General features: G+C 44.3%; 1 protein-coding gene across 2 annotated transcripts in view; it reads right to left on the minus strand.

Annotated features, from left to right (window-relative positions):
• Window positions 1-16,428, minus strand: part of Ephb1 (EPH receptor B1) — a 448,378-nt gene that overhangs the window by 126,752 nt on the left and 305,198 nt on the right. For both annotated transcript variants that reach the window (XM_052718325.1, XM_052718319.1), the window contains one exon: window positions 2,121-2,456. In XM_052718325.1, coding sequence (XP_052574285.1) covers window positions 2,121-2,456 — 336 coding nt within the window. The remainder of the gene's footprint in view (window positions 1-2,120; window positions 2,457-16,428) is intronic.

Consider the following 16,428-nt stretch of genomic DNA (forward strand, 5'->3'; position numbering starts at 1 on the left):
ATAAACTTTGTGATTTCAACGTTTTAGAATTATCAAAGAAGAATTCTATATTGGAAGGTTATAATGAGGCATAAAACAGAGGAAGGTTAAGAATAAAGGATCTGCTGGTGAATAAAGTGCATGAGAAATGTGTTTGTACCATCGCAAATGAGTGGGGATAAAAATAAATATTTTGAATGTTGGTACTGCAGGGCCCCTTTTAGGAGCCCTGGTACCTCTGCTCCACTGAAGCCCAGGAAGGTGCGGATGGCAAGACAAGCAGATGGGCAGGTTCGGGAATAGCAGGGTAAGGGAAGGGAGGAAAAGAAATAAAAGCAAACTGATCTAAATGGCAGGTTTATTCGCACATGCTTAGAGAGAGAGAAAAGACAGCCAAGCTCAGAGTAACATGACAGCCTGGCAGGATTGTTATTCCCAGAAGCTGGGACACTAAAATATTTCAGCCAGTTTCCTGCCTTAACTCTCCAAGGGAAATGCTTGCTAACAAAGACTGTCCATGTTACATGCTCAACATAATGCAGAAAACGCCATTCCATTTTCTTGGGTAAGACAGACTGTCACAACCTTTGTCTCCATGGCACCGGTCTGTGGTCACCAGCTGGAGGTTTCTACACTTTCACTCTTGTTTTCTCACCATACACGTATGCATACAAACACGTGACCACGCACATACATATAAACACACCACATGAACACACACACACACACACACACACACACACACACACACACACACACACAGCAACGGCACAGCCATCTGGACAGCCATGCTTTCCCATAACACTTTTTTTTCTTCTCAGTTCTGAGAGTGTTAACCCAAGAATCATCTGCCATCAAAAATGCCTGATATTAAAAAGGGTGGAACAAGTTTGAGGATGGGATGTTTATGAGTAGGAAAGGATAGAGCAAAAAGAGGGAGGTCAAGAAGGAGGATACAGAACAAGAAAGAAAGCAAAGAAAGATGCTTAGTTTCTACTATTCTATTAACAAGTTGTCCTTATAGAACGTTTTTATTAAAAATCTATAATTACAAATAAGATCATAGTCCAGTGTTGATAACCCCTGTCACCTATAGATGTGATATTCACTTGCCTCCTGAGTCTTGCTCGCTCACACAGGAGACAAGCATTTCTTTTTTTAATTACTTATTGTTTACTGCCAGTGTATAGCACACTATGCTTAGAACACAGCACCTTACAACTCTGTGCCTTAAGTCAGGGTCTTGCAAATGCTTCCATTAATGAGTTTCATGGGATAGACAACTGTGTCTAAGTATCACTGTATTTCTCATAGCATCTAGTCCACAGCATGGTATAGAGTGGATGCTAAATAACTGTCTCTTAATAATGAATGAGTAAATAAATGAGTTAGTGCATGAATGGACTGGCTAAACAGATATAAAAGGAAATGGATTGCTCTAAGAAGTGTAAAAAGCAATAATGGGGAAAGATGGGAAGAGTAAGCAATAAACACAGAGACAGAAAGATGTATTCTGATCTATGCATGCTGCAGAGCTACTCAGGGTCCTAGGTATCTCCCATTATTGTCTACCCTAGGACTCTATAGCACTGTAGCATGCATCCAGGAAGGATGTACTCTGGAAAAACAAGAGTTTCATTGAAAATGAAGTTTGTTTCATTGGTTTTCTATGAAAGCACCATTGGTGTTCTAGTTCTCTCTCAAAGATTTATAATGTTCTCACCACTCATTCCTTATCTACCTACCCACCTATCTTTCTATCTGTACATGCAACTGACTCATCCATCCATTATCTTTCCATCTATTCTCTTTCCATCCACGTATCCATACAACCATCAATCTAACCATCATCCTTCTATCCATTTGCCCACTAGCACTTACTAAGGCCCGGCTAGATGCAGAGTACCAGGCCCTGTTCCAGGTTAGACACATGTATTTGCTTTGACGGTGGGCAAAAGAAAATTTCTTACTTTCCAACTCACTCTTGAGGTTGAAAGATGATGTCAGTTTCCTCCACAGTCATAAACATCTGTCACCTGCCTGAGGGCAGGTTGGTGGGATAGGTGTGGCTTTGGCTATGACCCTACATAGAGATGGATGAAAAGACAGACAGACAGACACACAAAAACCTGCAGACTCACCAGCCTGGTTTGTGGTGATGTTGACGGAGACATGCTGTGGGGGGAAGGGACTCTTGCTAGAGACTCCATTGATGGCCTGGATATCAAAGGTGTAGGGGGTGTGAGCCCATAGGCTACTGATGGAGACACGACACTCAGTCAGGCCCAGCTGCCTGGGTACAAACTCCACATTATCATCACAGCGGGAGCAGCTCCGGCGGTCTGCTCGGCACTTCTTGCAGATGATGTTGTAGGTCACATCATCCCGCCCACCGGTCTCTCTTGGAGGGTGCCACTCCAGAATGATAGATGTCTCATTGACTATGGAGATGACATTTCGGGGACCTGATGGGACACCTGCAGGGAGACAAAGAAAGGTCTAGTGAGGCTGAGAAGATAGCTCCTTGCTCAGCAGCAACTCTCTAGGCTGCCTTCGGTGCCTGCTCAACTTCAATTTCATCATACACTCTATTTCCCAACCCAAAGATTCATGTTCAAATCCATCATAAAGGGAAAATAAGGTAGACAAAGATGACAACCTGTCCCCAACTCCCTTTTGCATTATTCCTACTCTGATTTGCTTCCTTTTGATCAGGTGTGCCAAAAGAGAGAAAAGTTTAAAGATGTGAGTTCAAGTATTTTTGTATTGGGGACCAAGCCCCACCCTCCATGAACATTCATGGTTAGTATGCATGTATCTAAGACAGTTACTGAATTTCTTACCTTTTCTTCTTTGTAATACAGCTCAATGATATATGAGCAGACCCCCCCCCCCCAAACCCCAACAGATCCTGGAATCCCACACAAAATTCTATACAACTTAGTACTCATGTGCATGATTCAGGGCTGTGACTCTATGGGACAGGCTGGCAGAGCAGCTGGAGAGATGAGTAGTCACACTGTGCCAGGTTGATAGCTGTAGACCAGAGACAGCACTGAGTGGCAGAGGTTCATACAGCCACCATCTTTGACCCAACAACACAAGGAAGCATAAGCACATGTTTTGGAGCAGCCAGCCAGCTGCTTCATATGCATGACTTACTTACCTGCCCCTCCCACCAAGGAATCCTACCAGGAAGATGCAGCAATCATCTCAAAGGTTTAGGGAGACTAAAGCTTACAAAGAAACCTAGTGATTGGTCACATGGTCTACAGGAACCAAAGTCAGAATGGATGCCCAGACCTGCCTATTTCCAAAGTTCATGTTCCTAAGCAGAGACATGTTCTTAGTACCTGCTTCCCCAAAACCAAGCAGCCTCACTGGGACGCTCATGGCTATTCATGATTCAAAAGGTGGAAATGCCTTGCTACATAACTCTGGAAAACTTGTGCCCTGTACAAAAGCAAAACGTTGCTGAATTGATGGCCACAATGTCGACATTTTCAGATTTTGTTGGAGAACCTCCTTCCTACCAAACAGGATTGATCATAGCCTCAAGTTTCCAAGCCTGAGCCTTGCATATTGTCAATGTTTAACGGATGGAAATGAATCCCACCCGGAAGCCCCCCTTCTGAACAGCAGGTCGGCTTGAGCAGCCGTTCCCGGTAGTAATGCATTCAGAATCCACACACGTGACCATCACCAGCTGAACGAAGACATGTGTAAAGTGGTTCATGCTGGAGACAGGAATCAATTGCCAACACACAAAATGAGGGAATAACAACAAGGTCGGAGGGCACCAGGGAAGGATTCTGTGTTGAATCAGTCAACAGCCAGCAGCTAGAGCAGAAAGCAAATATTAAACCAGATTCTATTAAAACATGAAAGAAAATCAGTACTGTACTATATAAAGCCCATTAGGCCTGAGCTAAAGCATGGCATTCATGCACACTTGTGACAGGGCTGAATTCATGAAGCTTTTTTTACTGAAGCCTTGCAAACAGTGTTCAAGAATTCTCCACCCATCTCTCCAGGGAAATACATCCATTCTCTTCGAGTCGGTACAGAGCTGGTACAGGGAAAGCAGCAGGCCCTGTCTCAGATGTGCTCTTCCTGAGCCAGGTTGCCTTGCTGCACTGTACAGTCTGTTAAAGCCCATTTTGGTCCCTGCACATCTTGAACATCTTTGTTTGCTTCAGGCCAGGGAGACGCAGCCCACAAGCTCCCATTGATCGATGCCACTACGGCTTGCCCCATTTTCATAGCAGACAGACTTGCCTCAGCCACAAGCCTCTCTTGCACTCTCAATACATACATCCTCTGAGTGGGTGCACTGTACTAGGTATGGAGTAAATCTCTTAAAAATATGTTACATCAGAGCATCCCACAGGCTTCCAAGGCTATCTTTAAGAAAGCAGCCTTGGGTAAAAAGGCTGAGGCTTGACCAAGAGAGTAACGGTCTAGTGCTTGCATTTCTCAGACCCTCTCTCCTCTAGAGCTTTCTTCTGTTGGAACTCCAACTTCATCCTGTCCTCTTGACTCCAGGTTCCAAGTGTCAACCTGCAGAAGTTTTCACTATTTTCAAACCAAATACCACACCTGGCATCATTCCACATTGCTCTAGCTAAGCTTTTCCGAAGTAACTGTCCCTCCTACCTCTGTGCTCCGCCACCTGCTCCCCTGCCTCCTTACTCCTCCTATGACTGTGTTCCATTTCTCCTTTGCTTGACAAATTCAGGGACTACAACTCAGACAACAGCTATAACACAGCTCAGTCCCTATGTTTAGACACCCTGTTTTGTCTCTAGCCAGGCCCTCGGAATCACATCTGCGTCCTCCAACTCATGGGTCCTCTTTGTGACCTATCAGGGCCACTACCTTATTTGCTGTTCCCTATCTCCCCACAGCTTCAGAATAGCCCCAGGCCTCATCAATTCGCTGCCTCACTGAAGGGCCTCTCAGTTCTCCTGCATTTCTTCTGCACCTCTCTCATCCATTCTCTTCTACCAGAGAGTAAAATCTAAAATGCACACAGGGACGTCGTGTTCCTCTGCTCAAAGCACTGTGCCTTCCAGTTACCCTGAATGGTCACTCTGCTTTCCATGTGACATCAGTCACTTTCCTAGGTTCTTCTTCTGAGGATTCCATCTCCTCAGACTGTTTACGCTTGCCTCTCCCAGGACGGCCTTTTGGAATGTTCCTACAATTTCCTGTGTGCCCTAAACTCTCTTTGCCCCCCCCAAGACTGTACATGATGTTCTTTGTTCTCCCCCAAGTTCTTGCCCCTCCTACCTACTTCAGGAACTTCAGCTCATCCTTAGAGACCCAGGGTCTATTCCTTAAGGGACTGTCCCCAACGTCTGTCAGTCATGCAGTCCCTTCTTGGTCTCCCATAGATTCATTTTTACACACCTAACCAGATTGTACCATTGCATAGTGAAGGTCTCTCTGTGCCATCCTCACCACGCTGTGGCCTCCTGATGAGGAGGTACTTGGTGTGTCTGAAATAGCCAAGACCACATAGCACTTTGCCTATCCTTTGCCAGTATCCAGTAGTCATGTACTCTTCTCAGTTGGCATCCTTTTTGTTTTCTATGTGCGTGACTGATGGTCTCATATGTCCACCCCCCTCTAGTGAGATGGGATGCCTTTCTGTGGGCAGATGAAAGGACCTCAGGTAGACCTTAACCTCAGCAGCAGTCAAGACCCCCTGAAATGGCCCTAAGTAGCAGAGGTTTTGATGAGATAAAGTAGGGAAGAAACAATCCTCTTCCATCTGCAATCGAGGGCAGCTTGGTAGACCTACCTTGGTGGATGCTACTTCCCATTGTTCCTTGCCACCCAGAAAGGATGTCCTCAAGAAGGGACTTTTCCTCACATTTATTTAGGAACAATTTTCACGTGAAATATGGCCACTCCATTCTGATCCATGTGTGCTTTTCATAGTGGCCATCCCTGCGAGACATGAGGAGGGAAGGAGGAGGGCATGGTTGTTGAGTCCAGGGGCAAATAAACCTCATCATTTTCTCCTAAGTAACCTTTACCAGACACCCAGGGCCTTTCCTGAGGATGGAGCACAGAGACTGAGGAGAAGGTAGTATGCCTGATATAAATCCTCCCCCAGCTTCCTCACTGGTGTTTATTGCACAGATTGGGTACCAGTGCATTCTTATGGAGATAACTCAAGTTTGGGCCATAAGAGTGACTGGGAATCCATTCATTATTCATCTACTTGTCCATTCTTTACTACTATAACAAAAAGTCTCTGGACTTGTCCAGCCTCTTAGGAGGCAGAGAGGAGTAAGAAACAAAGCAGGCCGACTTTTTCCTCCGATGGAACTGGTATTTATCTCTGGAGATGGAAATCTGACAGAATAGAAGTAAACCTGGGGACAAATGGGATGGTTTCAGATAAGAGTAAGTGCTGTGAGATAAAACAGCCCTGGGGCTCAGATCCCAGGACAATGTCCAACTCTGTCCCTTATTCCCATGAGGCCTGCTCTGGGCCAGGCAAGCTAGTGCTTCAGGGTTTGGTGGTAAAATGAGGATGGCCGCCAGTGTCCGGGCTCCGGCATCTTAATGAGACAGGTAGGTTCCTGAAGACAGGCTGCCCGGGCTTTCATGCCTGGATGAAGAGATTAGCTGGTGCAGGTCTAGATCCAGGCATGAATCTCACTAGAGGAAGGGGCTACGATCACTTTCTAACCATTTAGGTGTTTCTCCTGGATTGGGGGCCCCATGCTTCACTGGGACTACGCATTCAGAATGGAAGCTTCCAGCAACATCCCAGGAAGGAGACCTAAATATCTTAAAGGGGAACAGAAAGGGAGGTCAAAAGATAGGAAGAAAATCAGCTACCCCCATCAGCAAGAGTCCCCATCAACTGCCCGGCCAGGATCAGCAACACAGTCTCCTTGTCTGAGCTCCCCGCTCTCATGGCTACTCCCTCGTTTTTCTTAATTACATACAGACAGGCCTTCTGAAGCCTGTCTGATCTGTTGCCACGGTTACTACCGATGAACATATTCTGTTTAAAAGGCTAGGGAAATTCAGTCCTTTGAAAGAATGGGAAAAGTGTTGAGCTGTGATTTTTCTGCTTGGATGAGGAGGGAGCACGGTGGGTCCTGAGTTATGAAGATAGGTCTCTAATGTGAAGTATGTACCAAAGGGGCTGGCTCAGTCACATGAAACATGGGTGTCAGGGGGACCTCAAGGAGTTAAACTGGATCCCTCTAGAGCCTTCAGCTCAAGTGTTATAATCTCGAGATAGGATCTCCCTACTTCTTAATGTGATTTTGGCCAGGTGACTTTATTTAAGAATGGAAAGACAAGGTAGGTGGCAGAAAGCAGGCGAGTTTATTTGTAGCCATCAAGCTGGAAATAAGAGTACACTTAAGTAAATCAAAGGGAAAATGTGCTGAGGACGGGTAAGCTCTGAAAGCCAGTCCCCTTATCAGGAATCTTAATAAGGCCAACCTCCTGGTCTCAGAACTTCAAATGAGTTCCAGGACCACACAAAGAACAGAGAAGCTAATCTGCACTGCTGTAGCCAGGTCTGCATCCTTAGATATCTCCCTATGGGGGTTCCTAAGGATGCCAGCAATGAGATGATGCTGTCCTAGAGATTTCCACATTCAGCCTGGCATGGTACTCCCTGCATTAGGCCAGAAAAGGTCCCTTCTACTCTGTGCATGCCCCCTGGGATAATCTGATAAAGCAACCAGGTTTTTCTGCAAAAAAGTGAACATATGCTCAATGCATGACTGTTCACACAGTGAGTAGGCTCACAGTCTTCTTAAGCTAACCATGAACCCCTTGAATATTTATACCAATCAACTTGGACAGCTATGAGAAAACGAACTTGTAAGCCTTGATTTCCTCATCTAAGAAAATGAAACTGTGGTATGGTGGCTGGTACATGGAAGAATGGAGTATGTCAGTGGCTATAATTGCCATCATTGTCATTATTGGGTTATCAGAAACCCTTATCCACTCATCTAACTAACACTCATATCATACTTCCATTCTCTCTATGGGCACAGACTCTACTTCCAGGATTATGCTGGGCAATGTACAAGACATGAAGCTATGGAGGGATGTTAGGGAACTCAGGTGCAAGACCCCACATCTGGGAGTTGTGAATCCATACAGTTAAAAGTAAAGGAAATGGGATGGAAAGCATTGCAGATGACAAGTTAGATCTGTATTTTCAGATATGATTTAGAGATTCTGTCCTCAAGCATGGATCTACTCTTGGGGAGAAACATTTTGGAGATTGTTTCTGCCCAATTCTGTATATTCCAAGCTACTTAGCTCCAGAAATCACCACCCCCAAGAAAGACTACTTTAACATGGTACTGGTTATCCAGAAAAGTCTAGATCTTGACACCTTCTGAACTGTGACCTCTGCATATACTTGTATCTGTGCTTTCTGGTCTCTGAAAGGTGGTATTCATAGTCTTCCTTGACATACAGTCAAAGACATATCTCTTTATTCCTGCAGGAAGTTATGCCTTCTTCTCTGTCTCTCTTTAGAAGAAAGGGTTGAGGTAGGGTTTGGGAATGAGCCAAGAGGATATTTAATGCTCAAGACCCTTGAGTATTTTCAATCAAGAAAATCTAAACCATAATGTTCTTATGACTGAAAAGAGTCAAGATTGTAGGTTACATAAAATGACTGCATGCTTAAATATAGGGTGAAGGCTTGGAGACAGTAGAGAGGAGGATGAGAAAAATGACTTTAGGGTAAGGATGATGGGAGAGAGTGAGGTGTAAGTGCCCAGGAACACGTTGGGTGGTGTGCTCAGTGTAGATCCAACATTAGTTCTCCAAAATGAGGATTCTGTCAGAGTATTTCTTTCCTCATTGCTCACTGTGGCAGAGCTAATTAAAGGAGCTACAACTGAGTGATTGGAAACCTTCCTAGAGAAGGTAGAAAAGTCCTTGAGAGTCTATAGAGAAATAGATAAGATCCAGGTGGCAGGGGCAGATGTGGAAATATGGGATGTAGAGGTTTTCTATGGGTGCAAAGTATGTAGAAAATTTAATCAGTTTTATTGTTATGCCTTGCACTAAATACAGCACACAAGGTTGAAAGCAAGCTTGGCTAGAAGGTGACATAACCTGGCAGACGACATGCCCACAACTGTCAGAGATGTATGACAGTAATCAAATAAACATGAACACAGCTTCACATTCCCTTGCGTCTTCTTCTTTGGTAACTGATTATTTGAGAGCAAAGTCAAAACAAAAGCTTCCTTCACCCTTTCTAACTGCCATGTGTAGCTATGACACGTCCCAACCTGAGTTCAGCTCTCCTCTCCCCTTCCCTCCTCACAAAGATGACTCTGATTCATCTCCCATCATAATCACACTAAGTACAGAAGCCCAAGAAGAGGTCAGACAGGGAGCACCAATGACTTACAGGAGAGTCTGATGAGTGGCAATGTGTTGCTTCAGAACCTTGGAGAGGGAATTGAGCCCTCCTGCTTCTAATGAGTCTGCGCTGGGTACCAGGATAACAGGGGTCATTGACAGCAGAGGTTATCAGATTCTGTCATAGGGTGAAGGGGACTGCTGAAGCCATATTGGGAAGTTGAGAATAAGGTATCGAGTACATGGTGAGAAGAGGTGACACAAAACAGACAGAAAAAGGGGTCATTATAGGATGCCAGACATCTTCCTGTCAACAACAGAAACTTGGAGGATCTCAGGATCACTGGGAAAAAACAGACCATAGATGTCTGCAATCTGTGGGTGATGAGCACTGGGTGCAGTGCTCTGCCAGTGTAGAGGAAGTTCTGGGGTGAACTTCCAGAGGTGGACTCATACCAAAAATCTGCATTGGAGAATGGCTAGAGCCTATCCTTTTGCAATGTTGGCCATCTTTTGAGGATCTTCTCCTCAATATGTTGGCTGGAGCTCTGGGGTAAAGAAGAGAGGGCATCAAAACCTAGGAATAACATACAGGATCCTAACAAGAATAACATATAGGATCCTGTGAGCACAACCCTCCCAGGGACAATTTCATGCCCTTAGGAGTCAGCTTCAAATGGAGCCCTGGACCAACTCACTAGCAATGGGAGGTCTGGCTTCTTCAGATTAGGATGAGCCAAATCCTGCACATTTACAGGTAAGACCAAAAGATTATAATCGCTCAGAAGAATTATATAGGACTTCCAAAAAGTAAAGGATTAAAATGGCACCTGCCAGTTACAATACCTTCTTTCCTTCTTTGCTTTCTATTGCTGTGATAGAGACCATGGCCAAAGGTGGCTCAGAGACAAAGGTTTTTTATTTTGTTTTGATTTTTGGCTTATACAGCCCAGCCCTAGCAGGAGCCAAGGGAACTCAAGCATCTTGGAGACAGGAACTGAAGCAGGTACTTTGGAGGAACCTTGCTCATAGTTTGATCTTTATATTCAGTTACCTTTTTTTATATATATATCCCAGGACCACCTGCCCAGAGATGGCTCCTCCCACAGCAGGCTGGGCCCTTTCACACCAATCATTGATCAAGAAAATGCCCTACACATTTGCCTACAGGCCAATCTGATAAAGGCATTTTCTCAATACTGGTTCCCTCTTCCCAGATGACTCTATCTTGTATTGGACTGATGAGCTAACAAACACAGCTTCTGTAATGGCAGCTATCCATTTTATTCATTATGTTGTAATGATTACTTCAAGTGCTACAACACAAGCAAATGCTGCTCCCATGGAGTTTACAGTCTAGTGGAGGAGTCAGATAAGTGCTATCTACCCTTCCAAAGGGTAGGTAAATGTGTGATATAATTGGTGGCAAGGCTCTGGTTATAAAGAACAGGAAGAAGGGAGTCAGTGTGCCTGGTGATCAAGTGAACCTCTTAGATGAGGTCATTGGACAGACACTACATTGCGGTGATTCGGGAGCCACTAACTAGACTATAGAGGGAATGTTCCCCAGGCTAGAGCCAGTACCTACAATAATCCTGAGAAGGAAGTGTGATTGGCTAGTTAAGGAAAATTGCAGGGGGTGCAAGGGGAATGTAGCTGTAAGAAAATTGATGAGTGGGGGAGATGGGAGAAAGAATGGAGAGAGTAAGTTACCAGTAGAGGCAGATTATCAGGTTCTGTAAATCCTGGGAACAGTTTGCAGGGATTTTATTCTCAGTAATATTTTACTCTAGGGAAGGCTCTGAGGAAGGACACACTCAGACTCTCTCTCTCTCTCTCTCTCTCTCTCTCTCTCTCTCTCTCTCTCTCTCTCTCTGTGTGTGTGTGTGTGTGTGTGTGTGTGTGTGTGTGTGTGTGTGTGTGTGTTTGCATGTGTACACACACACATGCACAAGGAGGCCAGAGGAATAAACCTGGTGTCTGCTGGAATACTTTCCACCTTTTTTTTTTTTTTTGGTTTTTCGAGACAGGGTTTCTCTGTGTAGCTTTGCGCCTTTCCTGGGACTCACTTGGTAGCCCAGGCTGGCCTCGAACTCACAGAGATCCGCCTGGCTCTGCCTCCCGAGTGCTGGGATTAAAGGCGTGCGCCACCACCGCCCGGCTACTTTCCACCTTTTTTATTTGATACCAGGCATCTCATTGAACCTGGGACTATGCTGGCTGCCAACAAGCCTTAGTAATTCTCCTGTCTGTCTCCTCCCAAGTGCTGGGATTACAGATATGTGCAGCCATGCCTGGCTTTTAACATGGGTGCCGGGATCTGAACTCAGGTCCTCATGCCTGCCTAGAAGTGCTCTTACCCCCAGAACCATTTCTCCAGCCCCACGGTCAGACTTTCTAGGTCCTGTTCTAGCTGTTGTGAAAGCAACACAAAAGGGGATACAAGTGGAAGCAGACAGACCGGCCAGGAGGCTACAGAAGCCATGCAGATGAGGGACAACAGTGGCTTGGGCCAGGACAGAGGACAAACAAGAAAGAGCCTCATTGTTTTTTACATATTCTGTCTGCTGACATTATCACTAGGTTACTTCACAACTGTGTCTTTACTACCACCATTTTCATGATGAAAAAACTTGAGGTTCAGAGAGACAAAGTGGCTTGTCTGTGGTCAAAGGTGTGCCAAGGTCAAGGTGGGTCTGCGACATGGATGTGTTCACCTTGCACCTCTTCCCTCCCAGTGAGTGGATACTTGGTGACCAAAAGAGCTCTTTATCCACTGGTTACTCCTTGGCCTGGCTCTGATTTGGTGGAAAACTAATATTGTTTGTTCCCTAGCATAGATTTCTACAGAGACTAAAAAACAAAAAAGATTAAAAGAACAAAGAGATGGTGTTGGTCAACATTCAGCAGAGTTCTGTATCGAAGTCAATTTTCTCTTCATAAACACTATATATAAAGCACCATATTTGGCATTTTTGTATAACTTAGTGAAGTTGATCTTCCTGATATCTTGGAAGGTAGGGACTATTGTCCTCGGCATAAATATGAGGAATCAAATCACTTGAATCAACTTATGGGGCTGTTTGAGAGGAGGTGGCGCATACACCTACTTGCCTGCTGTCCTGTTCCCTAAGTGTTCAAGGCACAGGTAAAGTACAATAGAATCTGGGGGTTATGGGGGGCTCACAAGTTGATAGGAAGCTTTTATTCATAATCATCTCAACCCCTACCTTTAGGGGCAAGAACACTCACTCTGGTTCTGGGGCTATGTGAGCAAGTCTGCACACATTCCTAAGGGTCTCTTACATACTGGGTCCATACACAGGCAATTCTCCTAATCATAACAGTTAGTAACAGGAAAGAAATGATTAGTCAAAACAAGGAGGGACCGTGATGAGAGGGATTTTAGGGGTATCAAATAGCCTGGCGTCATGTATCTCACTACCTACCAGTGTTTGTATAGACAACTTCTTGCTTTCCCGTCTTTAATGGAGCTAATTGTCTGGGACAGAGGGATGGGTTCCACTTCCTGGGAAAAGAGACAGTTCCTCTCCAAAGTCTGCATTGGAGCTGGGAGATCAGGTTTCTGGAGAGCCACAGAAATCTATTGAAGACTGATGAGGGACTGCAGCCTGGGGTTAGCAGACCTCAAAAGACTGTACCCATGGCCGTTAATGTCCATTCAGGGGAAGCTCAGATGAGGCCAAAGAGAGGGGAAGTATTGATGACATACCACGCAGAGAGTCCCTGAAGACATTCCAAACCAAAAGGAGATATATAGCAGGTCATTTTAAAGACATGACCTTTAGAAGTCCTTCTCTGGAAGCCTTGAAAACTGAGGCAGGCTATGGTTATGGCATCCCAGGTCCAACTCATGTCAGAGGACATTTTCCCTGTGGTCTTCTGCTATGCTGACAATATCCTAGACCACGCTTTGCCAAGGCAAGCTCCAAGGTGTTGAGTCTGAGTCTTCTCGAACTGTCAAAAGACATTGTGAAACACTTCATTTCTGGTACTACAGGGAGATAGAGCTTACTTGGGCAGGGTCTTCATTGAGCTCCTCCTTCTGGCCTATCATTCCTAACTGATGCACTTGGGGCCTGAACCACGTGGACTTACTCAACTGGTTTAAAACAAGCTGATGCCACTCAGAGCTCAGTGATTGTCACTATGTAGGTGCAAATGTGAAGACCAAGGTCTGGCTAGGAAACTGGGTCAAGAGCAATGATACTGTGAATCTCAAGACTCAACAGCCTTACACCAAGACATGACAGGGACAAAGATCACAAACTGTGGAAAGGCACCTTGGTTCTTCTAGAATCACTTGTCAAGTATGCGGAACCCAGCAGGGTCTTCCGAGTACACAGTATACACTGTGAACTCTCAGGAATAGGGCACCAATGAAGGGAGGGTATGGACTAATCAAAGTATCCTACCCTATTCTATTCTATTCTATTCTATTCTATTCTATTCTATTCTATTCTATTCTATTCTATTCTATTCTATTCTATTCTATTCTAATTTTTTGAGACAAGATCTCATGTAGTCCAGGCTGGCCTTGAACTCACTGCATAGATGAGGATGATCTGAACTTCTGATCCTCTAGCTACCACATCCCAAGTGCTGAAATGACAGGCTTGGACCACAGCAGCCTGTTTTATGCAGTCTCAGGGATCAACCCCAAAACTCTGTACATGACAGATAAGTATTCTACTAACTGAGCTATATCCTCACCTTCCACAGCAACTTTTAAAAGAAAATATCCAGGGTTAGGGATATGTTTCAATTGGTAAAGTGCTTGTTGAGCACCCACTAAAATGTCAAGTGTGGCAGAACCTGTCTGCAATCCCAGTGCTGGCAAATCAGAGACAGGAAGACACCTGGAGCATCCTTACAGCTCAGTATCCAGTTGGCCTAGGCAAATCAGTGAAATGTCTGTTTAGTGAGAGTCTGTTTCCCATAAATATGACATCCAACATAGTTGACCTCTGGCCTCCACGTGCACACAAAATCATGCATACATATATGCACACCCACGCGCGTGCACACGCACACACACACACACACACACACACACACACACACACAGAAAGAGTTGGGGAGGGATAACTAGACAACCATTTGAGCCAGACTGGCTAAGTCTCTGCTGTAAAAAGAAAATCAGTTTGTACTAGGTAGAAATTAGGCCTCAGGGCAGCTGCATGATCAAGAATTCTCCTTGCCATCCTCAGAGAATGTGGTACCCAGGGAAGAGTCCCACATCTTTGTAGTTCATCAGAAATTACCAAGAGCTTCACCCAGGAACAACAGATGCTTTTCTAATTGTTCCTCATCTTTTGTTAAATGACTATGGATCTCATAATGGCTGGAAAGGGGTTAAGGATAAACAGCCATGGATGAGGAATTCTTTTTCCCTGGGAATACACTGAAGACTCTTCTAGATTGTTTCGTGAAGTTCTAAGAGGTGCATGGGCTGCTTCTCTACTGGTTCACAAGAAATACCAGTTTCTTAGACAAAACGACAATAGACAATTAAGGTCAGAAGGAAGGAGGAGGGGGAGGAAGAAGAAGAAGAAGAAGGAGGAGGAGGAGGAGGAGGAGGAGGAGGAGGAGGAGGAGGAGGAGGAGAAGGAGAAGAAGAAGAAGAAGAAGAAGAAGAAGAAGAAGAAGAAGAAGAAGAAGAAGAAGAAGAAGAAGAAGAAGAAGAAGAAGAAGAAGAAGCAGCAGTAAGGAGTCCTCTCAGGGAGCTATAGATCCTTCAAGGTTAAGTCCTGATTCTGACATTTCCTACATACACTAGTTCTTAGCATGGAAAGTAGTCTTGGACATAATCAGTATGTCACAGATGGCAAATGCCCCTCTGCTGTCCCACTCCAGTGGTCAACCTTTGTTGGATTCTGCCAGGGGAAGGAGGCTCACTACTTTTCTTGTTTCTAACTCATCTATTACTCATGATAGACTGTTTTAAAAGATAATGAAAAAAGTATCTATTCATAATAAGTCACAAAACCAATAAAATACCTAGTATCAAATCTCACAAAGTCTTTGTAATATGTGTATGAAGACAACTGTAAAGTCTTACTGAAGGGCACAGAAGAAAACTTGGCTGCCGTATCCTCAGATGACAAGCCTCAACATCATAAAGAAGACAGTAACCTCCAAAGTAATCTGTATACCCAATGCCATCCAATTCCCATTAAATAGAATTGCTTAATGAAATGTGTCCAGCTAGCTCTAAGGATTGTCTTCAAAGAACAGGTTTTTAGTAAGTGACAAGATGATTTTGAGAAATGAATACTATCCAGAGGCTTGGTTCATCAGCTATTGAGATATGTCATAAGTCTATGATCTTTAAAACTAGTATCAGAACAGACCAGACAATCAAAGGCAAATAATAAAACTAGTATCAGAATAGACAAGACAATCAAAGGCAAAGAATACAGACAACTAGGTGCAGGTGTGAAGTCTATAATGAAAGAGTTACCTCACTAAGATATGTATAGTTCAGGCGGAGCGGATGGCATGCTGTACTTTAATACTATGAACAAAAATATCAATATTGCATTCTACACAAGGATAAATTCCAGATACATGAATGAGTTAAACAAAAACACTTTCCCAGAGAGTGAAAAAGTAAGAACGTATTTTTATACTCTCAGAATGGCATGCATAAGACCCAGACAAAAAGTCAGCACACAAAACCCCAATTCCAGAAAGAAATAGATGGTCAGATTTGAGTTCAAAGATTAAAATACTTAGATATGACACAAAATGTAGCCATAATAGAGGTCCAGATAAGGGGGGGACTAGGGGGCAGGATGCCACAGTTAATTAATGAGTTTCTGAAAGTCAGCTTAAATAGAAAAGGCAAAGATTCTTCATAGGCAAGTCCCTGAAGACAGAACAAACGGGCCAACAAACATATTAAACAATACCCACTCACATGTATGCAGGGAAATACCAATCAAAACAAGTAGAACGTTAGTTAAATTGGCACAGATTAAAAGTCTCACTAACATCCTTGGCCACATGGGGAAATGAGATGCATACTAAATGGCTATAAATTGGTCAAGT

This window comes from Peromyscus californicus, unplaced genomic scaffold (assembly GCF_007827085.1).
Source record: "Peromyscus californicus insignis strain IS unplaced genomic scaffold, ASM782708v3 Scaffold_11__1_contigs__length_118956290, whole genome shotgun sequence".
Taxonomy (NCBI): domain Eukaryota; kingdom Metazoa; phylum Chordata; class Mammalia; order Rodentia; family Cricetidae; genus Peromyscus; species Peromyscus californicus.